Source organism: Panthera tigris, chromosome B1, assembly GCF_018350195.1.
Source record: "Panthera tigris isolate Pti1 chromosome B1, P.tigris_Pti1_mat1.1, whole genome shotgun sequence".
Classification (NCBI taxonomy): domain Eukaryota; kingdom Metazoa; phylum Chordata; class Mammalia; order Carnivora; family Felidae; genus Panthera; species Panthera tigris.
This window is the reverse complement of record NC_056663.1, coordinates 42,990,744-43,016,025: the sequence shown is the minus strand read 5'-3', so window position 1 is coordinate 43,016,025 and position 25,282 is coordinate 42,990,744. Positions and strand designations below refer to the sequence as shown.

General features: G+C 36.6%; 1 protein-coding gene across 6 annotated transcripts in view; it reads left to right on the top strand.

Annotated features, from left to right (window-relative positions):
• Positions 1-25,282, top strand: part of ADAM2 (ADAM metallopeptidase domain 2) — a 134,459-nt gene that overhangs the window by 66,255 nt on the left and 42,922 nt on the right. For all 6 annotated transcript variants that reach the window (XR_006216641.1, XM_042983401.1, XM_007097058.2 and 3 more), the window contains 4 exons: positions 1,802-1,938; positions 16,405-16,585; positions 21,269-21,367; positions 21,468-21,663. Coding sequence is in view for 5 of the 6 variants with exons in the window: in XM_042983401.1 (XP_042839335.1) it covers positions 1,802-1,938; positions 16,405-16,585; positions 21,269-21,367; positions 21,468-21,663 (613 nt within the window). In the remaining variant the exon portion in view is untranslated. The remainder of the gene's footprint in view (positions 1-1,801; positions 1,939-16,404; positions 16,586-21,268; positions 21,368-21,467; positions 21,664-25,282) is intronic.

Below are 25,282 nucleotides of genomic sequence, written 5' to 3'. Positions count from 1 at the left end.
GCCCTAACCCCATGTGACTATATCGGGAGAGCTAACATTTATGGAGATAATTTAAGATTAAAGGAGATCATAAGTGTGAATCCCTAATTAGATAGTGTTCTTATAAAAAGAGGAAGTGACACCAGAGATACCGATCTCTGTACATACACAGAGGAAAAGACATGCAAAAAGGCAGCCATGGAAGAAACCTCACCAGGAACTAATCCTGCTGGTATTTTGATCTTGGACTTCTAATCTTCAGACCTACAAGAAAATAAATTTGTTATTAAGTCACCTACATCTGTGGTATTTTGTAATAGTCAGCCTGAGCTGACTACTTGAAGTCCAATGTGAGACTGTCATAACAGGAGTGTAAAGAAAGGTCATCTCAAAAATTAAACCATGTATCTGATCCTATCACACAATGAAAGGAAAGGTTAAAATATATGCAGATAGAGATGGGGAAAATACATGTATTAAAAAGAGAATAGAGTAACAGTTGCATGGGGAGGGGAGAAGAGACTGCTTTCACACACATGACTAAAGTGAAATTTGTGGAAATCATTTTTTTCATCTTACCAAGCTATGAAAGATAACAGGGAACAGGACAGATACAGAATAAGAAACAGTTGTAAAGATACATTGATTGAATAATTGCTAGACCCTTTTCTACAATATCCCCAAAACAAGAAAAACAAGAAAATCTTATAAAACAAGAAAATTTACAGTAATAATATAATGTACTGTTATTTTTTATAAATCTTATTATTTAAATTCTTGAGATTTAGCAAAATCCTTCCATTTCTTCTCCATTATCTCTCCACCTCCCTTTTTATCTCTGAACATGGATAGTACATTCATCTATGGTAATTTGTTAAAAGGAACATCTGTCAATGTGTATACAAGGGGTAGGAACTTAGGGCTAGTAACACGAAAATTTAACTGTCACCCAGACTTGAAGGAAAGGGCAATGCCATTTTACCAGGGTCACAGACAGAAGGTAGATGTCTCCACCGAAGGATCCAGACAGTTATAGGCACCCTGGCAATGATGGTAATAAATACCTTGCTCTTTTCTCAGCCTGTTCCCCTCTTTAGAGCAAATTAAGGTAAAAGAAACCCTTTAACATAATTCATTGGTATCACCTCCTGGGCTAGAGAGCAAGGTGGAACATGCTGGAAAGTTGATTTAGAGAGACAAACAGAAGATACCAAAATCTATTCCTAGAAACCAATCTTGAAGTATATTTAACAAAATGCTGTTAGATATATCTGAAAGGATAGTGTGATTTTTGGATTTTTCTCAAGCTTCATACATTTTAGTACGGTCAAAATATACTATAATAAGCATCTTACATTTGCAAAAACAAAAATAATAAAGATATTTTAGTTTTGAAAATAAAGTTTAAACACTTGGTAAGTCAGCATTCTTATTATCAGTAATTATTTACCCTAATTTAATGGATCAATTTATGATTTTTTAAACGTATGAAAGATTCACCTAAAATATCATCCCCAAATAATTAAAATATAAGTAAACATAACCGGTTAATAATTTGACACTGCGTGTTTGTATCTAAAGATCTTATTTTGTGAATATAAATATGACTATAACTATTGTTATTATAATTAATAAGTTACTGAGGCAATATTTTTCTTATATTAATAATGGTACCTGTAACACGTTACCAAGATAGATGGCACATCTGTGGTTATCATATTAGATGATGCTGTTCAATTTTATTGACTATTTTTAATAATTACATTGTTTCCTAGGTAAATGGATTATCTTCTGAAATGAACATGCATGTTCTTTTTTCCAGCATCCCAGAGCCATAAGTCTGGAATCACTTGCAGTTATTATAGCTCAATTACTGAGCCTTAGTATGGGAATAGCTTATGATGACATTAACAAATGCCAGTGCTTAGGAGCTGTCTGCATAATGAACCCAGAAGCAATGTAAGATGCTTTACTTTTACATGCTTTACATATATAGTTTATATAAAAATAAGTCTGGTGTACTTAGTTTAAGAAAGTCTAGGCTGCTAAAATAATTCATAATGGTCAAATATAAGCTGTGTCCAATGATTCCCAAGTCAAAATATGTATTCCAATGCCCACACTGCATATCTACCTCACTGTCACTTGTATCCTGATATGACAATTGCTTTGTCATGTGCTCTAACTCTAGATTTATCGCTATGTCATTTGCGCAATTTTATAATCTAATGCATAATTTGGTGAGCCAAATATAGGCTTGAGATCACTGTACAAGAATGATTAGTTTGGACTTATCTGCATGTGTCCCTTTCATTCTGCCCTCACTTAGCCTGAACTCTTGGCATCTCCTGATTTCAAAGACGCTGTTAATCAGCTTTTTCCTTTTCACTAGAGAAGGGCTTTTTGCAGTATGCTTCCCAAGCCTCAAAGGCATAGTGAATTTGTTGTTATCATCATTATTCTTAGAGTACAATGGTGAGATTTTATAGAATTAGGGCCATGTAGGTGATTTAGGGAAACCATCATCCAGTCAGTGACTAGAGCCAGCCTCTTATCTTTCTGAAGGGCAATTCTCATAACCATTTTCTCCTTCTCATATGTCTTAGAAAATCAAGCCCCATTGCAGACAGCGGCAAAATTGATAACATCACAATCTCTCCATTCCCTAACTTCTGCTTCCACAATCATTTCCTAGGAAATGATTACTCAAATTTTTATCTCAGGCTCTGATTTGGCAGGCACTCATGAAAACAGTTGTCCCAGAAGGGGCTATAGAAGAGCATTATCAACAATAGTCAAATTATGTGAAGAGTCCAAGTATCTATTGACTAATGAATGGATAAAGAATATATGGTATATATACACAGTGATACACACACACACACACACACACACACACAATGGAATGTAATTCAGCAAACAAAAAGAATAAAATCTTGCCATTTGCAACTATGTGTATGGAGCTAGAATGTATTATGCCACATGAAATAAATCAGTCAGAGAAAGACAAATACCATATGATTTCACTCATATGTGGAATTTAATAAACAAAACAGATGGCCATAGGGGAAAAAATAGAGGCAAACCATAAAACAGACTCTTAACTATAGAGAACAAACTGAGGTTTGCTGGAGGAGTGGTGAGTGGGGGAGGGGGGTGGATAAAATGGTGATGGGTGTTATGGAGGGCACTTGTGAGCACTGGATATTATATGTACATGATGAATCACTAAATTCTAACCCTGAAAACAATATTACATTATATGCTAAGTAACTAGAATTTAAATAAAAATTTGTAACAAAAAATAAGAAGGGACTATAGAAAACAAGGATTTTTGAAATGATTGTGAACCTGGAACAATCCATGATTTGATGACAACAAGGATACCTTTAACGGGTATGGAGAGGTATAACAGTTATGCAGAGAGAGGGCACTGCAGATCCATGCTGTGATGCAAGATATTTGTTCTTTTGCACTTAAGATCATTAAGACACAATAAAAAATAAAGATATTCATGATAGATTAGATTAGTTCCATGTGGAATTTCAGGTAAGTATCATAGAAGATATGTAGTGCCATCCCCTAGAGTTCTTTGCAGTGGAACCCTTGTGGAGTTGAGCATGCATACAGAAACCAGTAAGTGAGTATGTTACTAAAATTGATTATTATCACAATAATTTGGGTATTTGCAGGTCTATATAATTAAATAGTGGGCCTATTAATCTGTCTAATGACCAAAATAGCATATCTGGTAGCTAACTAAAAATATCCAGACAGTGTAAGTAAATAATATGAGTAGAAATCCCAGAGCTCCATGTCACTTATATCTATTGCACCAATGTTTCTCAATCATTTCACATCAATGGCACATGGGGGTTCCCTAAAACTGTCTGTAAATGAAGAAAAACCTGTCTTATTTCAATTCAAGAACAGGGCCTTTCAATATGTTAGGTGGAATCCTTTTTTGAAAAAAAAAATCACTATTCATACTATTCTCCAATTAGATTAAGACCCTCACAGTGAGCGTATTTGCATAAAATACATTTAGCTTTCTATTTTGTATTAGAGACGTGCCACAGGTTAGGATCTACATGGCCTCAGCAATGGCAAATAGTATTTGGTCAAGGATATGGATACCACAAGCTTGGACATTTAGAGACAAGAAAGTGTGGGGAAGAGGAAAGCAAGTAAGCACAAAGTATGCAGATCTTTATATCTATCTTAGGTTCAGTCCCACAAGAAGCACTCAATGACCAAGTCAACATTTAAAATTCCTGAATGCCAATCAGCTTCTTCCCTAGGCAAAAGAGGCCCTAAAATAAAGGTAATCACCTCTTTAGTGGGGCAGCCTTCAACCACTTCATTGGAACACCAGCTCCCTGACCCTCTAAGGACAAAGCCATTAAATCTTCTGTACACTTCTTTGTGGTCCCAGCAGATTGGAGCCACAATTCCTATCTCAATACAACAGACTTATGTTGATTTTTCCTCATTCTCTTTCTCTTGATTCCTACTCCTTTAATCCTGTTTCCTTGTGTCATGTCTCAAATTCCCTGCAATCAAGTTCATGCCTTTTTGTTTTTGTTTTTCTTTTTTTTTTTTAAATATATGAAATTTATTGTCAAATTGGTTTCCATACAACACCCAGTGCTCATCCCAAAAGGTGCCCTCCTCAATACCCATCCCCCACCCTCCCCTCCCTCCCACCCCCCATCAACCCCCAGTTTGTTCTCAGTTTTTAACAGTCTCTTATGCTTTGGCTCTCTCCCACTCCAACCTCTTTTTTTTTTTTCCTTCCCCTCCCCCATGGGTTTCTGTTAAGTTTCTCAGGATCCACATAAGAGTGAAACCATATGGTATCTGTCTTTCTCTGTATGGCTTATTTCACTTAGCATCACACTCTCCAGTTCCATCCACGTTGCTACAAAAGGCCATATTTCCTTCTTTCTCATTGCCACGTAGTATTCCATTGTGTATATAAACCACAATTTCTTTATCCATTCATCAGTTGATGGACATTTAGGCTCTTTCCATAATTTGGCTATTGTCGAGAGTGCTGCTATAAACATTGGGGTACAAGTGCCCCTATGCATCAGTACTCCTGTATCCCTTGGGTAAATTCCTAGCAGTGCTATTGCTGGGTCATAGGGTAGGTCTATTTTTAATTTTCTGAGGAACCTCCACACTGCTTTCCAGAGCGGCTGCACCAATTTGCATTCCCTCCAACAGTGCAAGAGGGTTCCCGTTTCTCCACATCCTCTCCAGCATCTATAGTCTCCTGATTTGTTCATTTTGGCCACTCTGACTGGCATGAGGTGATATCTGAGTGTGGTTTTGATTTGTATTTCCCTGATAAGGAGCGACGTTGAACATCTTTTCATGTGCCTGTTGGCCATCCGGATGTCTTCTTTAGAGAAGTGTCTATTCATGTTTTCTGCCCATTTCTTCACTGGGTTATTTGTTTTTCAGGTGTGGAGTTGGGTGAGCTCTTTATAGATTTTGGATACTAGCCCTTTGTCCGATGTGTCATTTGCAAATATCTTTTCCCATTCCGTTGGTTGCCTTTTAGTTTTATTGGTTGTTTTCTTTGCTGTGCAGAAGCTTTTTATCTTCATAAGGTCCCAGTAGTTCATTTTTGCTTTTAATTCCCTTGCCTTTGGGGATGTGTTGAGTAAGACATTGCTATGGCTGAGGTCAGAGAGGTCTTTTTCTGCTTTCTCCTCTAGGGTTTTGATGGTTTCCTGTCTCACATTCAGGTCCTTTATCCATTTTGAGTTTATTTTTGTGAATGGTGTGAGAAAGTGGTCTAGTTTCAGCCTTCTGCATGTTGCTGTCCAGTTCTCCCAGCACCATTTGTTAAAGAGACTGTCTTTTTTCCATTGGATGTTCTTTCCTGCTTTGTCAAAGATGAGTTGGCCATACGTTTGTGGGTCTAGTTCTGGGGTTTCTATTCTATTCCATTGGTCTATGTGTCTGTTTTTGTGCCAATACCATGCTGTCTTGATGATGACAGCTTTGTAGTAGAGGCTAAAGTCTGGGATTGTGATGCCTCCTGCTTTGGTCTTCTTCTTCAAAATTACTTTGGCTATTCAGGGTCTTTTGTGGTTCCATATGAATTTTAGGATTGCTTGTTCTAGTTTCGAGAAGAATGCTGGTGCAATTTTGATTGGGATTGCATTGAATGTGTAGATAGCTTTGGGTAGTATTGACATTTTGACAATATTTATTCTTCCAATCCATGAGCAGGGAATGTCTTTCCATTTCTTTGAATCTTCTTCAATTACCTTCATAAACTTTCTATAGTTTTCAGCATACAGACCTTTTACATCTTTGGTTAGATTTATTCCTAGGTATTTTATGCTTCTTGGTGCAATTGTGAATGGGATCAGTTTCTTTATTTGTCTTTCTGTTGCTTCATTGTTAGTGTATAAGAATGCAACTGATTTCTGTACATTGATTTTGTATCCTGCAACTTTGCTGAATTCATGTATCAGTTCTAGCAGACTTTTGGTGGAGTCTATCGGATTTTCCATGTATAATATCATATCATCTGCAAAAAGGGAAAGCTTGACTTCATCTTTACCAATTTTGATGCCTTTGATTTCCTTTTGTTGTCTGATTGCTGATGCTAGAACTTCCAGCACTATGTTAAACAACAGCGGTGAGAGTGGACATCCCTGTCGTGTTCCTGATCTCAGGGAAAAAGCTCTCAGTTTTTCCCCATTGAGGATGATGTTAGCTGTGGGCTTTTCATAAGTGGCTTTTATGATCTTTAAGTATGTTCCTTCTATCCCGACTTTCTCAAGGGTTTTTATTAAGAAAGGGTGCTGGATTTTGTCAAAGGCCTTTTCTGCATCGATTGACAGGATCATATGGTTCTTATCTTTCCTTTTATTAATGTGATGTATCACGTTGATTGATTTGGGAATGTTGAACCAGCCCTGCATCCCAGGAATGAATCCCACTTGATCATGGTGAATAATTCTTTTTATATGCTGTTGAATTCGATTTGCTAGTATCTTATTGAGAATTTTTGCATCCATATTCATCAGGGATATTGGCCTGTAGTTCTCTTTTTTTACTGGGTCTCTGTCTGGTTTAGGAACCAAAGTAATACTGGCTTCATAGAATGAGTCTGGAAGTTTTCCTTCCCTTTCTATTTCTTGGAATAGCTTGAGAAGGATAGGTATTATCTCTGCTTTAAACATCTGGTAGAAATCCCCTGGGAAGCCATCTGGTCCTGGACTCTTATTTGTTGGGAGATTTTTGATAACCGATTCAATTTCTTCGCTGGTTATGGGTCTGTTCAAGCTTTCTATTTCCTCCTGATTGAGTTTTGGAAGAGTGTGGGTGTTTAGGAATTTGTCCATTTCTTCCAGGTTGTCCAATTTGTTGGCATATAATTTTTCATAGTATTCCCTGATAATTGTTTGTATCTCTGAGGGATTGGTTGTAATAATTCCATTTTCATTCATGATTTTATCTATTTGGGTCATCTCCCTTTTCTTTTTAGAAGCCTGGCTAGAGGTTTGTCAATTTTGTTTATTTTTTCAAAAAACCAACTCTTGGTTTCGTTGATCTGCTCTACAGTTTTTTTAGATTCTATATTGTTTATTTCTGCTCTGATCTTTATTATTTCTCTTCTTCTGCTGGGTTTAGGCTGCCTTTGCTGTTCTGCTTCTATTTCCTTTAGGTGTGCTGTTAGATTTTGTATTTGGGATTTTTCTTGTTTCTTGAGATAGGCCTGGATTGCAATGTATTTTCCTCTCAGGACTGCCTTCGCTGCATCCCAAAGCGTTTGGATTGTTGTATTTTCATTTTCGTTTGTTTCCATATATTTTTTAATTTCTTCTCTAATTGCCTGGTTGACCCACTCATTCTTTAGTAGGGTGTTCTTTAACCTCCACGCTTTTGGAGGTTTTCCAGACTTTTTCCTGTGGTTGATTTCAAGCTTCATACCATTGTGGTCTGAAAGTATGCATGGTATAATTTCAATTCTTGTAAACTTATGAAGGGCTGTTTTGTGACCCAGTATATGATCTATCTTGGAGAATGTTCCATGTGCACTCGAGAAGAAAGCATATTCTGTTGCTTTGGGATGCAGAGTTCTAAATGTATCTGTCAAGTCCATCTGATCCAATGTATCATTCAGGGCCCTTGTTTCTTTATTGACCGTGTGTCTAGATGATCTATCCATTTCTGTAAGTGGAGGGTTAAAGTCCCCTGCAATGACCACATTCTTATCAATAAGGTTGCTTATGTTTATGAGTAATTGTTTTATATATTTGGGGGCTCCGGTATTTGGCACATAGACATTTATAATTGTTAGCTCTTCCTGATGGATAGACCCTGTAATTATTAAATAATGCCCTTGTTCATCTCTTGTTACAGCCTTTAACTTAAAGTCTAGTTTGTCTGATATAAGTATGGCTACTCCAGCTTTCTTTTGGCTTCCAGTAGCATGATAAATAGTTCTCCATCCCCTCACTCTCAATCTAAAGGTGTCCTCAGATCTAAAATGAGTCTCTTGTAGACAGCAAATAGATGGGTCTTGTTTTTTTATCCATTCTGATACCCTATGTGTTTTGGTTGGTGCATTTAGTCCATTTACATTCAGTGTTATTATAGAAAGATATGGGTTTAGAGTCATTGTGATGTCTGTATGTTTTATGCTTGTAGTGATGTCTCTGGCACTTTGTCTCACAGGATCCCCCTTAGGATCTCTTGTAGGGCTGGTTTAGTGGTGACAAATTCCTTCGGTTTTTGTTTGTTTGGGAAGACCTTTATCTCTCCTTCTATTCTAAATGACAGACTTGCTGGATAAAGGATTCTCGGCTGCATATTTTTTCTGTTTAGCACACTGAAGATACCGTGCCAATCCTTTCTGGCCTGCCAAGTTTCAAAAGAGAGATCAGTCACGAGTCTTATAGGTCTCCCTTTATATGTGAGGGCACGTTTATCCCTTGCTGCTTTCAGAATTTTCTCTTTATCCTTGTATTTTGCCAGTTTCACTATGATATGTCGTGCAGAAGATCGATTCAAGTTACGTCTGAAGGGAGTTCTCTGTGCCTCTTGGATTTCAATGCCTTTTTCCTTCCCCAGTTCAGGGAAGTTCTCAGCTATTATTTCTTCAAGTACCCCTTCAGCACCTTTCCCTCTCTCTTCCTCCTCTGGGATACCAATTATGCATATATTATTTCTTTTTAGTGTATCACTTAGTTCTCTAATTTTCCCCTCATACTCCTGGATTTTTTCATCTCTCTTTTTCTCAGCTTCCTCTTTTTCCATAACTTTATCTTCTAGTTCACCTATTCTCTCCTCTGCCTCTTCAAGCCAAGCCGTCGTGGTTTCCATTTTGTTTTGCAATTCGTTTAAAGCGTTTTTCAACTCCTCGTGACTGTTCCTTAGTCCCTCGATCTTTGTGGCAAGAGATTCTCTGCTGTCCTGTATACTGTTTTCAAGCCCAGCGATTAATTTTATGACTATTATTCTAAATTCACTTTCTGTTGTATTATTTAAATCCTTTTTGATCAGTTCATTAGCTGTTGTTATTTCCTGGAGATTCTTCTGAGGGGAATTCTTCCGTTTGGTCATTTTGGATAGTCCCTGGAGTGGTGAGGACCTGCAGGGCACTTCCCCTGTGCTGTGGTGTATAACTGGAGTTGGTCGGTGGGGCCGCAGTCCGACCTGATGTCTGCCCCCAGCCCACCGCTGGGGCCACAGTCAGACTGGTGTGTGCCTTCTCTTCCCCTCTCCTAGGGGCGGGATTCACTGTGGGGTGGCGTGGCCCGTCTGGGCTACTTGCACACTTCCAGGCTTGTGGTGCTGGGGATCTGGCATATTAGCTGGGGTGGGTAGGCAAGGTGCACGGGAGCAGGAGGGGCAGGTTTAGCTCGCTTCTCCTTAGGTGATCCACTTCAGGAGGGGCCCTGTGGCAGCGGGAGGGAGTCAGATCCGCTGCCGGAGGTTTGGCTCCGCAGAAGCACAGAGTTGGGTGTTTGCACGGAGCCAGCAAGTTCCCTGGTAGGAACTGGTTCCCTTTGGGATTTTGGCTGGGGGGATGGGTGAGGGAGATGGCACTGGCGAGCGCCTTTGTTCCCCACCAAACTGAGCTCTGTCGTCCGGGGGCTCAGCAGCTCTCCCTCTCTTTGTCCTCCAGCCTTCCCGCTTTCTGAGCAGAGCTGTTAACTTATGACCTCCCAGACGCTAAGTCGCGCTTGCTGTCGGAACACAGTCCATCAGGCCCCTCCGCTTTTGCCAGCCAGACTCGGGGGCTCTGCTTGGCCGGCAAGCTGCCCCTCCGCCCCGGCTCCCTCCCGCCAGTCCGTGGAGTGCACACTGCCTCGCCGCCCTTCCTACCCTCTTCCGTGGGCCTCTCATCTGTGCCTGGCTCCGGAGACTCTGTTCTGCTAAATCTGGCGGTTTTCTGGGTTATTTAGGCAAGTGTAGGTGGAATCTAAGTGATCAGCAGGACGCGTGGTGAGCCCAGCGTCCTCCTACTCCGCCATCTTCCTATATCTGCCCTGTTGGGAGATTTTTGATAGCTGATTCAATTTCTTCACTGGTTATGGGTCTGTTCAAGTTTTCTATTTCTTCCTGTTTGAGTTTTGGAAGTGTGTGGGGTGCTTAGGAATTGGTCCATTTCTTCCAGGTTGTCCGGTTTGTTGGCATATACTTTTTCATAATATTCCTTGATAACTGCTTGTATTTCTGAGGGATTGGTTGTAATAATTCCATATTCATTCATGATTTTATCTATTTGGGTCATCTCCCTTTTCTTTTTGAGAAGCCTGGCTAGAGGTTTATCAATTTTGTTTATTTTTTCAAAACACCAACTCTTGGTTTCGTTGATCTGCTCTACAGTTTTTTTAGATTCTATATTGTTTATTTCTGCTCTGATCTTTATTATTTCTCTTCTTCTGCTGGTTTTAGGCTGCCTTTGCTGTTCTGCTTCTATTTCCTTTAGGTGTGCTGTTAGATTTTGTATTTGGGATTTTTCTTGTTTGTGGAGATAGGCCTGGATTGCAATGTATTTTCCTCTCAGGACTCCCCTTGCTGCATCCCAAAGCGTTTGGATTGTTGTATTTTCATTTTCATTTATTTACATATAATTTTTAATTTCTTCTCTAATTTCCTGGTTGACCCATTCATTCTTTAAAAGGGTGTTGTGTAACCTCCATGCTTTTGGAGGTTTTCCAGACCTTTTCCTAAGGTTGATTTACAAGTTTCATAGCATTGTGGTCTGAAAGCATGCATGGTATGATCTCAATTCTTGTATACCTATGAATGGTTGTTTTGTGACCCAGTATGTGATCTATCTTGGAGAATGTTCCATGTACACTCGAGAAGAAAGCATATTCTGTTGCTTTGGGATGCAGAGTTCTAAATGTATCTGTCAAGTCCATCTGATCCAATGTATCATTCAGGGCCCTTGTTTCTTTATTGACCGTGTGTCTAGATGATCTATCCATTTCTGTAAGTGGAGTGTTAAAGTCCCCTGCAATTACTACATTCTTATCAATAAGTTTGCTTATGTTTGTGAGTAATTGTTTTATATATTTGGGGGCTCCTGTATTCGGCGCATAGACATTTATAATTGTTAGCTCTTCCTGATGGATAGACCCTGTGATTATTATATAATGCCCTTCTTCATCTCTTGTTACAGCCTTTAATTTAAAGTCTAGTTTGTCTGATATAAGTATGGCTACTCCAGCTTTCTTTTGACTTCCAGTGGCATGATAAATAGTTTTCCATCCCCTCACTCTCAATCTGAAGGTGTCCTCAGGTCTAAAATGAGTCTCTTGTAGACAGCAAATAGATGGGTCTTGTTTTTTTATCCATTCTGATACCCTATGTGTTTTGGTTGGAGCATTTAGTCCATGTACATTCATGTTATTATTGAAAGATATGGGTTTAGAGACATTGTGTTATCTATAGTTTTCATGCTTGTAGTGATGTCTCTGGTATTTTGTGGTCCTTGCAACATTTCACTCACAGAGTCCCCGTTAGGATCTCTTGTAGGGCTGGTTTAGTGGTGATGAATTCCTTCAGTTTTTGTTTGTTTGGGAAAACCTTTATCTCTCCTTCTCTTCTGACAGACAGACTTGCTGAATAAAGGATTCTTTGCTGCATATTTTTTCTGTTCATCACATTGTAGATTTCCTGCCATTCCTTTCTGGCCTGCCAAGTTTCAGGAGATCGGTCTGCCACTAATCTTATGGATCTCCCTTTGTAGGTTAGAGCCTGTTTTTCCCTAGCTGCTTTCAGAATTTTCTCTTTATCCTTGTATTTTGCCAGTTTCACTATGGTATGTCGTGCAGAAGATTGCTTCAAGTTATGTCTGAAGGGAGTTCTCTGTGCCTCTTGGATTTCCATGCCTGTCTCCTTCCCCAGATCAGGGATGTTCTCAGCTATGATTTGTTCAAGTACACCTTCAGCCCCTATCTCTCTCTCTTCTTCTGGAATTCCTATGATATGGGTATTGTTCCATTTGATTACATCACTAGTTCTCTAATTCTCCCCTCATACTCCTGGATTTTTTATCTCTTTTTCTCAGCTTCCTCTTTTTCCATAATTTTATCTTCTAATTCACCTATTCTCTTCTCTGCCTCTTCAATCCATGCTATGGCCCCCTCCATTTTATTTTGAACCTCATTTCTAGCATTTTTCAGCTCCTTATAACTATTTCTTCGTCCCTTGATATCTGTAGCAATAGATTCTCTACTTTCCTCTATACTTTTTTCAAGCCCAGCGATTAATTTTATGACTATTATTCTAAATTCTTGTTCAGTTATATTGCTTAAATAGTTTTTGATCAATTCATTAGCTGTCACTACTTCCTGGAGTTTCTTTTGAGGAGAGTTCTTCCATTTTGTCATTTCTGGTAGTCCCTGTAGTGGCTCCAAACTGCAGGGCACTTCTCCTGTGCTGTCCAGAGTAACTTGTGTTGGTGGGCGGGGCCACAGTCAGACCCGATGTCTGACCCCAGCCCACTGCTGGGGTCACAGTCAGATTGGTGTGTACCTTATCTTCCCTTCTCCCAGAGGCAGAACTCACTGTGGAGTGGTGTGGCCCCTGTCTGGGCTACTTGCACACTGCCAGGCTTGTGGTGCTGCTTCTATGGGATCTGGTGTATTAGCTGGGGTGGATCCGTAAGGTGTACAGGGGTGGAAAGGGTAGGCTTAGTTCGCTTTGCCATCGGTGGTCCCATGCAGGAGGGGACCTGCAGCCCCAGGAGGGAGGCCGACCCGGCAGAGGGATGGATCCACAGAAGCACAGTGTTGGGTGTATGAGGATTCATTTTCCTCTATGTGGATCCCCTGGTGGTTTCTTTTCTCAGAGCCTCTTTCCTGTGGGCAGCTCTCAACCACCATTTATGTCCTTCCTAACCTCTCTGGTGTGACTTATTCTCTATATTTATTTGTGGAGTTTATTCTGCCAGGCTTTGGATTGATCTCTGGTTTCTTAATGGGATGTGAGTGATATCTAGTTGTAAACATGGGATGGAGTGAGCTTAGGGTCCTCCTACTTTGCCATCTTCACAAACCTAAATTCCACTTATTTTTTTTTAAGTCACTGGGATCTCTAGTGATATTACTTCTTTTATGTCTCATATAATTTGTTATTTTATTTTCTCTTTTTTTTCTCAATCTCTCTAACTTGGGCTTTATCAAATTAATTGATTTTTAAGGCTATATTTTAATTTTATTGACTCTTTATCATCACTTGTCTAATTTCTTTTCTTAACTTTATGCATACTTTGGGGTAAACTAGATTTTTTTGTTTTAATTTATTTTGAGAAAGACTGAGAGAGAGAGGAAATGTGAGCAGAGGAGGGGTGCAGAGAGAAAGGGACAGAGAGAATTCACAGGCTCTGTGATCATAGCAATGTGAGGCTGAATCTCACCACCATGAGATCATGACCTGAACTGAAATCAAGAGTCGGTTGCTAAACTGACTGAGCCATCCAGGTGCCCCTCCCCTAGATTTTTAATGTGAAAACTCAGATATTTTATTTGAAACTTTTTTTCTTTTTGTGTAAGCCCTTTAAAGCTGTACATTTCAGTCTAACCACAGCTTCTATTGCATATCATACATGTTGATATTTTGTGTTTCTTTTTCATTTAGTTAAAATATTTTAATTTTCTTTGTAATTCCTTTTGTCTAGCAGATTGTTTTAGAAGTATTTCAGTTGATTTTCAAATATTTGTGGATCATCTAGATGCCTTTTTATTATTTATTTCTGATTTAATATTTATTGTTTTTGGATGTACATATTTTGAAATTTATTGAGACTTATTTAATGATAGTAATTATTTTTATCTTTTGTTTTCCATTTTTGCTTGATTATCTCTATGCTGTACAAACTTCACAGTAAGAGAATGCGTTGAAGTGTTGTATTTGTTTTTAGTTACTAATTGAAGTGCCTCTAATAATTTCCTCAATGTTATATTAGAAGACAGATTTTATTAACTTTGTTTCTAATGAGTGTTGCTTCTTCTAAAGAATGCAAATATTGAACACATGTTTTGCTTATGGATTAAGCAAAAGATGATCTATTCTAGTACCATCCACCTCAATGTAATGAGAACATTGCATCCTGCTCTCAATGCTTTGCAATATTGTGGTAAGAAAATGAATGTTTGAAATGTCATTAAAACAGCAATATCCTGATTGATATCTGTATTTATTGGGATGGAATTTGTTTTTAGATTTAAATGTAAGTTCAGAAACCCCGAAGTAATAACAGCTTAAATCAAGGATAAGTTATTTTTATTTTGGGAAATTAGAATTCTATTAATTGCATGACATTTCACAGTATAATTTTACATTGATTTCTACACAGTGACTTTCATATCCAGGATCATCTCATAGTTCATAATGGAAGCTTTGACTACAATAGTTAACCAAAATTATAGTCACCAATAGAATAAAAACCTGGCTGTCAACACTACTTTCTATAATTTAAATTTATGGTTTTGTTTTAGGTCAATTATCTGACCTTTATATAGATGTTATCCTAACTTTACAAAAGGCTAAGAAATGTAGACACTCACAAGGAAGCCTTGTATTTGACTGAAAACCAGAAGCTCAATTATCAAGGAAAAATGAGAGAATGGAGAATGAGAACATCCAGCAAGTGTTTGCTAAGACTCAAGCTTCAAATTAATTGTCTAGTTGGATATAATTATGACTGATATTTTCTTTCTAATGACAACACTCATTTATACCCAGAAGTGTATCCCTTATAAACGAGTTCACACATAGTAAACACATCTTACATTGCCTAGTTTTTAGTAATGTTCTATCATTTCTCCTTTTGGTTTTTGGTATTTAGATAGAAATCATCTGAATTTTTGGCAATGTAATAATAAATCAATTATTTGTGGTTATTCTAATGGTAGAGTATGTTCAATAGGGTGTGACCTCCAAAAATTTAAAAACCCTAATTTTTTCATGATCCTCATGTAAATAATATTTCCCTGTGATAGTCCAAAGGACTAGGGTTTGAGTCTATTGTTGTAAAATCCAATAAGTTCATATTAGCTATATCTGTCATCAAATTATAAATCTTTATGAATATAACTTTTTCATGTATTAATACTATTCAGAATAATAAAAGTCACAATGCAACATCAACAAAAGAATGTACTATTTATAACAGATAGTTTATTCCATGGACTCATTTATTTAAAAAAATATATGTATATATATATATATATATATATATATATATATATGTGCTAGAGAACAAAATAGTTGGAATGCCTTTTCTCCTGGAGCTAAAAAACTAGTAGGGGAAGATAATGAGTAAATAATTAAATAAATAATAGTTTGGTTGTTGATAAATATTAAAGAATAATAAGTGTCACTAAAAGAATAAAGATGTAAGGGGATGGTATTTTAGATGTGGGTTTAGAAATGTTATCTCTGAGTAAAAAGTTGGTATTGGACTCTTGAGTTTAGGTGATATATTAGGGCTGTAGGCACCAATATCTGAGCTGTCAGGTATAGGTGTTATTCAAAATATGTACTTCAGGATTACCTATGAATAAATATAGATAAAGAAGTGAAAAGCTCAAAATCTTTTGTTAATACAGGATATTATAATATTTAGGGACCATGAAAGGAAAAGGAAGCAACATATGAAATAGAGTACTTTGTGAGGTAGGAAATGTAAGAGAAAACAATGTCATGAGTGAGTGTAATATAAGAACCAATAAAATTCCATCATTTATTGCTAACTAAATATTTAATATAAATTCTTGCACAATTGACTTCCCTTGTACAGAAAATAAAATTTTGACACTAACAAAATTGAGCATTTTGACTGTTGTGGAATACTATTAAATAGCTTTATTCCAAGTCTAGGCAATTTATGAAGTAATACTTAACATAAAAATTTGAAGTTTGACATATGTTTAGTCATTCCAGTGGTGTGAAGATCTTTAGTAACTGCAGCATGGAGGATTTTGCAAATTTTATTTCAAAGCCAAAGTCCCAATGTCTTCAAAATCAGCCACGCTTAGACCCATCATACAAATCTGTGGTTTGTGGTAATGGACAAGTGGAACAAGGAGAACAGTGTGACTGTGGGAGTGCAGAGGTTAGTACTACTTTGGAAGATATGCGTGAAAATTATAAATAAATTTTTATACTGCCATTTTCCCTAGGGAATCAAAATCACTTTTCTGAAAAAAAGTTTAAAAGGCATATAGAAATTTTAATAAACTGATAAGTGCACTTATATATCAGTATATGCATTCAGTGGTTCATAGATTATCCTTAAAGATGATTTTCAAGATCATTAATTCTGTAACTATGTTGACCTAGGTTTTTCACTTTCCCTCTTGAGTGTGTTCTTCCCTAGTATAGAAATACCTCAGAGCTTTGTGGGTTTTGTTCCAGACAACCAGAACAAAGTGAATATCACAATAAAGTAAATAAAATGATTCTTTTTGTTTCCCAGTACATACAATTATATGCTTATATTATCTTATAGTCTACTAAGTGTGAAATAGAATTATGTCTGAAAAAACAAGGTACGTATCTTAAAAATACCTTATCACTGAAGAATGCTTTCAGCAAGTCATAATCTCGCCTTAATGCTGATGGCTGCTGACTGATCAAGGTGGTGGTTGTTGAAGGTTGGAGTGTCTGTGGCAGTTTCTAAAATAAGATGGCAACGAACCTGCCTGCATTGATTGGCTCTTTTATGAATAGTTTCTCTGTAAGCATATGGTGGTGTTTGAAAGCATTTTACCCCCAGTAGAACTTCTTTCATATTGGGGTCAATCATCTCAAACTTTGCTGCTGTTTAATCAACTAAAATTATATAATCTAAATCTTTGGTTGTCATTTTAATAATCTTCACAGCATCTTCAGTGGGAATAAATTCCATCTCAAGAAACCACTTTCTTTGCTTAGCCATTAGAAGGAACTCCTCATCTGTCGAAGTTTTATCGTGAGATTTCAGTGATTCAGTCACATCTTCAGGCTTCATTGCCAATTATAGTTTTCTTTCTATTTCCATCACATGTGTAATTACTTCCTACACTGAAGCCTTGACCCCCTCAAAGCTATTCATGAAAATTGGAATCAACTTGTTCCAAACTCCTGTTAATGTTGGTATTTTGACCTTTTCCCATAAATCATGAATGCTTTTTATGGCATCTAGTATAGTGAGTCCTTTCCAGAAAGTTTTCAACTTACTTTGGTCAGGTCTGTTAGAAAAATCACTATCTATCGCAATTATAGACTTTGATCAATGGGCTAGAAAATGGATGTTGTGTTAGTAATCATAAAACAACATTAATCTCCTTGTACCTCCCCATCAGAACTCTTGGGTCACCAGGAATATTGTCAATGAGCAGTGGTATTTTGAAAGGATTCTTTTTTTTCTGAGCTGTGTTTCTCAACAGTGGTCTTAAAATATTAACTAAGCCATGTTGTAAACAGATGTGCTGTCATCCAGACTTTGTTGTTCCATTTATCGGGTACAGGCAGAGTAGATTTAGCATAATTTTTAAGAGCCCTAGAATTTTTGAAATGGTAAATGAGTATTGCCTTCAACTAAATGTCATAGCTGCATTAGCCCCCAACAAGAGTCACCCTGTCCTTTGAAGCTTTGAAGCCAGATATTACTTTCTCCTCCCTATCTATGAAAATGACATCTTTCAATGGAAGGCTATTTTGTCTACATTGAAAATTTGTTGTTTAGTGTAGCCACCGTCATTAATTATCTTAGCTACATCTAAATAGCTTGCTACAGCTTCTACATCACCACTTGCTACTTAACTTTGCACTTTTATGTGATGGATACAGATTCTTTCCTTAAACCTCATGAACCAACCTCTGCTAGCTTCAGACTTTTCTGCAGCCTCCTTATCTCTCTCAGCCTTCATAAAATTGAAGAGAATTAGGGCCTTCCTGTGGGTGAGACATTGGCTTAAGGGAATGTTATGGTTGGTTTGATCTCCTATCCAGACAACTAAAACTTTCTCTATATTAGCAATAATGTCATTTTGCTTTCTTACCATCCATGCATTCATTGATTTTTAATTTCCTTCAAGAACTTTTCTTTTGCATTCACTACTTGGTTAACTTTTTGGTGTAAGAGGCCTAGCTTTGGCCTCTCTCAGCTTTCAACATGCCTTCCTCCCTAAGCTTAATCCTTTCTAGCTTTTGATTTAAAGTGAGAAACATTTGACTATTCCTTTCACTTGAATTAGGCCAATTAATAATCCTGTAATTTCAATGTTGTTGTGTCTCAGGGAATAGGGATGCCTGAAAAGAAGGAGCGAGGGGAGCAGTTCATCAGTGGAACAGTCAAAACATAATTAAGTTTATTGTCTCATATGGACAATGGTTCATGACACTCTCCAAAATCACAATAGTAACATCAAATGCCACTGAAAACAGATCTCCATAACAAATATAATAATGAAAGAATTACCAAAATGTGACACAGAGACTGTTGGAAAAATGATGCTGGTAGATTTGCTCAATTTAAGGTTGCCACCTTCAATTTGTAAAAACAAATAAACAAACAAAAGTGATGTTTGCAAAGTACAATGAAATGAAGCATGATAAAATAAGGTAATGCCCACATTTCTTCCAAGCTTAATATCTGCTGGCATTCAGGAAAATAGATACAAAGTTTTCACAATTCAACAGAAAATGAGGCATGCTTGTGGCTTTGAATATTTTAATGCAGGTCAATATTTAAGTAAAAAAATGTTTGGATCATTCACAATCAACAAATGCGTGTTCTCCAACCCACAAAAATCTTAGATAAAGCTGCTTGATTGGAGGGAGGTGGGAAGACTAGAGATAAAAGGAATGCACTAAGAGAGAGACAGAGAGAGAGAGAGAGAGATTGTGAGACTCATAATGGGTGTATGGATGTGAGGAAATCAATACATGAAAGGAGTTCAGTGTTCCCTACAGCAATAGCTGAGGTCATGAATGTGTACTGCCCCCAATATGAAAGTGAACTTTTATTTTTTATTTATTTATTTATTTATTTATTTTTATTTTTTATTTTTTTTCAATATATGAAATTTATTGTCAAATTTGTTTCCATACAACACCCAGTGCTCATCCCAAAAGGTGCCTTCCTCAATACCCATCACCCACCCTCCCCTCCCTCCCACCCCCCATCAACCCTCAGTTTGTTCTCAGTTTTTAACAGTCTCTTGTGCTTTGCCTCTCTCCCACTCTAACCTTTTTTTTTTTCCTTCCCCTCCCCCATGGGTTTCTGTTAAGTTTCTCAGGATCCACATAAGAGTGAAACCATATGGTATCTGTCTTTCTCTGTATGGCTTATTTCACTTAGCATCACACTCTCCAATTCCATCCACGTTGCTACAAAAGGCCATATTTCATTCTTTCTCATTGCCACGTAGTATTCCATTGTGTATATAAACCACAATTTCTTTATCCATTCATCAGTTGATGGACATTTAGGCTCTTTCCATAATTTGGTTATTGTTGAGAGTGCTGCTATAAACATTGGGGTACAAGTGCCCCTATGCATCAGTACTCCTGTATCCCTTGGGTAAATTCCTAGCAGTGCTATTGCTGGGTCATAGGGTAGGTCTATTTTTAATTTTCTGAAGAACCTCCACACTGCTTTCCAGAGCGGCTGCACCAATTTGCATTCCCACCAACAGTGCAAGAGGGTTCCCATTTCTCCACATCCTCTCCAGCATCTATAGTCTCCGATTTGTTCATTTTGGCTGAAAGTGAACTTTTAGATACCTAGTTGGATGACGTGCTTTTAAGAAATTATTTTCCAGTACCCACTTGTGTTTTTCTTGTTTGGGTCTAAATGGAAACACTTTGAAAATTTTTAGTAAAAATTGACAATTGTGTATCTTAGTTCTATTAATTATAATATAATTGAGCCAGTTCCTGTGATATAACTTTACTCTCTGGAATCCCGTATGGGTAGCAATAACAATAACATTGATTAGGCAGAATAGTTCTGGAAAATAGTTCAAATTTAGTTTGCCCTAATAAGTATTTGGCTATAACTCATATTAAGACTACTGAAATCCATGACTTATTTTTGTGTAACTTATTGAAATTTTTGCCCAATTAACCCTATTCCAAATCCCTGACAATTTAAAAAGTGTGTGTGTGTGTGTGTGTGTAAACATTGTCTCTCCAATCTTCTCTATTCTTATCTGTTGCTTTAAGTGTAATAATAGAATTTTTATAAACAAAATCACATGGATGAATCATAACATTAATCAAAGCATAATAAGATATGGATGAATCATAATTTCAGTCATATTTAGAAATATTATTTTCTAACTCTTTGCCTTTAGAGAATAAAAGTAAGTTAAACTTTGAACATCCCATAAAAGTTATAGACTTATTAAAACACAATAGATTCATAAAGGCTGATTAGGAACTAGTCACTATAATGAAACTGATAAATCATAGTTTCCTTTTATTTTATGTCTTGTATTTAACTATCTGTTTGTCTACAAAAGCCAGAGAGCTTGATGTTTTGGCTTTGGTAGACTCAGAGTTTCAGAAAAATCCTACTACAGTATAGTCAAACCTACTCTAGGGATAGAAAGAGTATACAGAATAGCAGAGTAGTAACCAATAAATATGTGTTAAGTAAATAAATAAGTGGCTCTATTTTTTTTATGCTTGCCAACATGTAATTTAAGCACCTATCTGTATATTAGATAATATTCTGTCACCATTAAAATATCTATCTAGTGTGAGTAAAAGTTGGAAGTTACTTCAGAGCATTTGATTTTCCTTTCAGGATTGTGCTGCTAACTTAAACTCATGTTGTGATCATACCACATGTACATTAATAGTTGGTTCAACTTGTGATATGGGTGAATGCTGTAAAAATTGTCAAGTAAGGTCCTTTTAAATTTTTCTGAACAAAGTCATCTTTTTTATTCTATTCGTATGTTCACATTCTGCTTTATTCAATATTATTTACTTCATTCCATCAGTATTTGGCAAAAGGAGAAATATGTAGACCTTCCTCTGATGAATGTGATCTCCCTGAATATTGCAATGGATCATCTGCAACATGTCAAGATAACTTTTTTATTCAGAATGGGCATCCATGTGGAGAGAATCAATGGCTTTGTCTGAATGGAAGTTGTATAAGTGGGATAAAACAGTGTGTGGATTTATTTGGTGAAGGTATTTATTATAATTTTATTTCTCTTATATGTGTTCTTCTGGAAACCAAAAAGAAGTAGATGTTGATACATAATTGTGATTTAAAAAATAATGTAAGGGCCTCCTGGGTGGCTCAGTTGGTTAAGTGTCCGACTTTGGCTCAGGTCATGATCTCACAGTTTGTGAGTTCGAGCCCAGCATTGTGCTCTGTGCTGACAGCTCGGAGCCTGGAGCTGGCTTCAGATTCTGTGTCTCCCTCTTCCTGCTCCTCCCCCACTCACACTCTGTCTCTCTCAAAAATAAACATTAAAAATTTTTTTAAAAATAATGCGATTTTTAGTATACACACACACACATATATCTTAAAAGGATTATAGAAAAAAGTTAAGGAATGCTGTAAAAAATATCAGACAAGTTGTCTGGAATTAAAGGTATGAATTATTTCCACAAAATAATAAAGGAAAAGATTCAAAGTCTATGGGCTCTTCATTTGAGAAGGAAAAAAGCAGACTGAATATAAGTTACACTTCCCTCTCTCACTCCATATCCATAGTTTTGTTAGTAAATACAAAATACATACATATGGCTGTGGACATTAGAGGATCATAAATATAAATCGGCATATGAGTAGAATTTAAATCACACATGCAGATACACACAGCCAGATACACACATTCACACCTGGGCACTACAAGGATAGTTTATGAAAATCACAAAAAGGAGTAATGAGGATCCAGTAACTATCAAATAATTGAAAGGTGATGTGCACTGAGTACACATGGTACTAAATATACATGGAATCATTTGCTGAAGAAGATGGAGACAGCAGCAATGGCAGCAGCGTTTTATGTCTATATCAGAAGTAAAAGAGTGATTGACAGAGGAAATATTTAGGATATTCATATAAATAGCCAAGTGGCTCAACCTTTTCTCAACTGTAATGGGTAATTGCCTACTTTAATTTCTGTGTAAAAAGGAGTTGCAAAGTAATGATCAACTCCAAAAATGGACATACAATGACATAGAATGACTATTGGTTTGAAGAAAGGCAAAACAAAGATATAAGGAAAGAAACATAGAATGGTAAAGTGCTCTCCCCAGGAACTGGGTGATTTGAACCACAAAGGAAATTTTGAAGAAAGATATCTCTATCTCTCCATCTCTCTGTCTCCTCTCTCTCTCTCTCTCTCTCTCTCTCTCTTTCTATCATCTCTCTCTCTATATATATATATCTATCATCTATCAATTATCTCTCTATCATCTATCTATCTGTCTATCTATCATCTATCTATTTAATATCACTGATCTCTACCTATCTCTTATCTCTCTCTATCTGTATCATGTCTTCCTTATCATCCATATCATCTATTTATTTATCTCTATCTACCTACCTATATATGCATACAGATAAATAAAGAAAGAGAAAGGGAGAAATAGGAAAGAAAATCTTGATCTGAAAGGAATACTGGTTAAAATATACAAATAAGCATATTGGTTAGATCTTTGAAAAGGTAGAACTTCTGTTTCAGCTGGCAGGTAAAATTGTGAATTTCACCCAATGTTAAATACATAGATTAAAAAAAAAAGTATGTGAAAGCACACATTTGAACTCATATAATTTGCTTTCCAAATCTATTTCTGTAAGGGCTGATTGTGAATGATGTTAAAAGCAAAAAGGGAGGGGCGCCTGGGTGGCTCAGTCGGTTAAGGGGCCGACTTCGGCTCAGGTCATGATCTTGCAGTCCGTGAGTTTGAGCCCCGCGTGGGGCTCTGTGCTGACAGCTCAGAGCCTGGAGCCTGTTTCAGATTCTGTGTCTCCCTCTCTCTGACCCTCCCCTGTTCATGCTCTGTCTCTCCCTGTCTCAAAAATAAATGAATGTTAAAAAATAAAAATAAAAAAAAATAAAAACAAAAAGGGAAACTAAATGAGGAGACAGAAGAATTAAGCAAGAAGAAATCATCATCATAGAAATTAGCAAAATTCATTGTTGGCTAAAAAACACATCTTTTAAAAACATATTTTAAAATATAAAGAATAATATGAAATGAAAGTTATTAGTATGTCAAAAATGTAAGTTGACCCCTAGAAGAATAAAAATGGAAAAAAAAATAGTTTCACCAGGAAAAAAAAAAAAAAACAAACTGAAACAAAACTCAATCATTCCAATAAAATGCAGCACAAAAGAGAAATTAAAAATTAGCATTAGTCAAGTATTCATTTTATAATCCAAGCTACAAGAATAATAATAAAATAATTTGAAAATAAAAGCTTATAAAGGAGGGGTGCCTGGGTGGCTCAGTCGGTTAAGCATCCGACTTTGGCTCAGGTCATGATCTCATAGTCCGTGAGTTTGAGCCCTGCATCAGGCTCTGTGCTGACATCTCAGAGCCTGGAGCCTGCTTCAGATTCTATGTCTCCCTCTCTTTACCCCTCCCCTGCTCACACCCTGTGTCTGTCTCTCAATAATGAATAAACATTAAAAAAAATTTTTTTTAAAGAAATGATTACTCACATGAAAGATGCTCAACATTGTTTGTCATTAAGGAAATTTAAATTAAATTAAATTAAATTAAAACAAGATACTTCTCCACATTTACTAAAATAGCCATAATTAAAAGACAATAGGAATTGTTGGGAGAATATGGCAAGTCTGAATTCTTATGCACATGCTCGTGGGAATATAAAATGGTACAGATACTTTAGAAAGCAGTTTGGAAGTTCCTTAAAATTTTGAACCTAGCAGTTTAACCCCTGTTATATGCCTAAGGAAACTTAAAACATATGTCCCCACAAACCTTGTATACAAATGTTCACAATACCATTATTCATAATAACCAAAATGTAGAAACAACCCAAATGTCCATCAACTGATGAACTAGTAAATAAAATGCAGGATATTATTTAGTCAATAAAAATTAAAGAAGTGATGATATTTGGTATTTACCAATAAATTTTGAATAAATTTTGAAAACTTTATGCTAACCTAAGAAAGCCAGAAACAAAATACCACAGATTCTATGATTCCATTTATAGTAAGCATACAGAATATGCAAATATTTAAGACAGAAGATAAATTAATAGTTGCCTAAGGTTAGAGGAGGGAGGCAGAGGATGAATGTATGAATGTAATTGTGTGTGTGTGTGTGTGTGTATTGTTTGACATATATCCAATTTAATATTACAGCATATTGATGACCACCTTTACTGTCACAACTTAATACTCCTGAATGCACTGCAATATGATATCTGCTAAAAATCGTGTGTTTTGTTGCTTCATTGGTTGTTTTTAAACTTAAAAGTGTGAATGTTTCTCGATTTCCTCCTCTGTTCTCTTGGTCATTTTTCTCTACTTGTGCCAGTCTTATGCTATCTTAATTTCTCTCCATTTATATCTCAGAGACAAGTTTCGTCTTCTTCCTTTTGTATCTTCTTCATATGTGTTGGCTTGGCTTTCTTCCATATGAACTTAAGAACCAGATTAATAAATTAAATCATGCATTAATTTTAGTTGAATTGATATCCATGTAATATTGAGTTATTCTGTGGATGATCCAATGAGTATGAAGTGGTATCTTGTGGTTTTGATTTGCATTTACCTAAAGACTAATGATGAATATCTTTTCAATGTTCTTATTGACC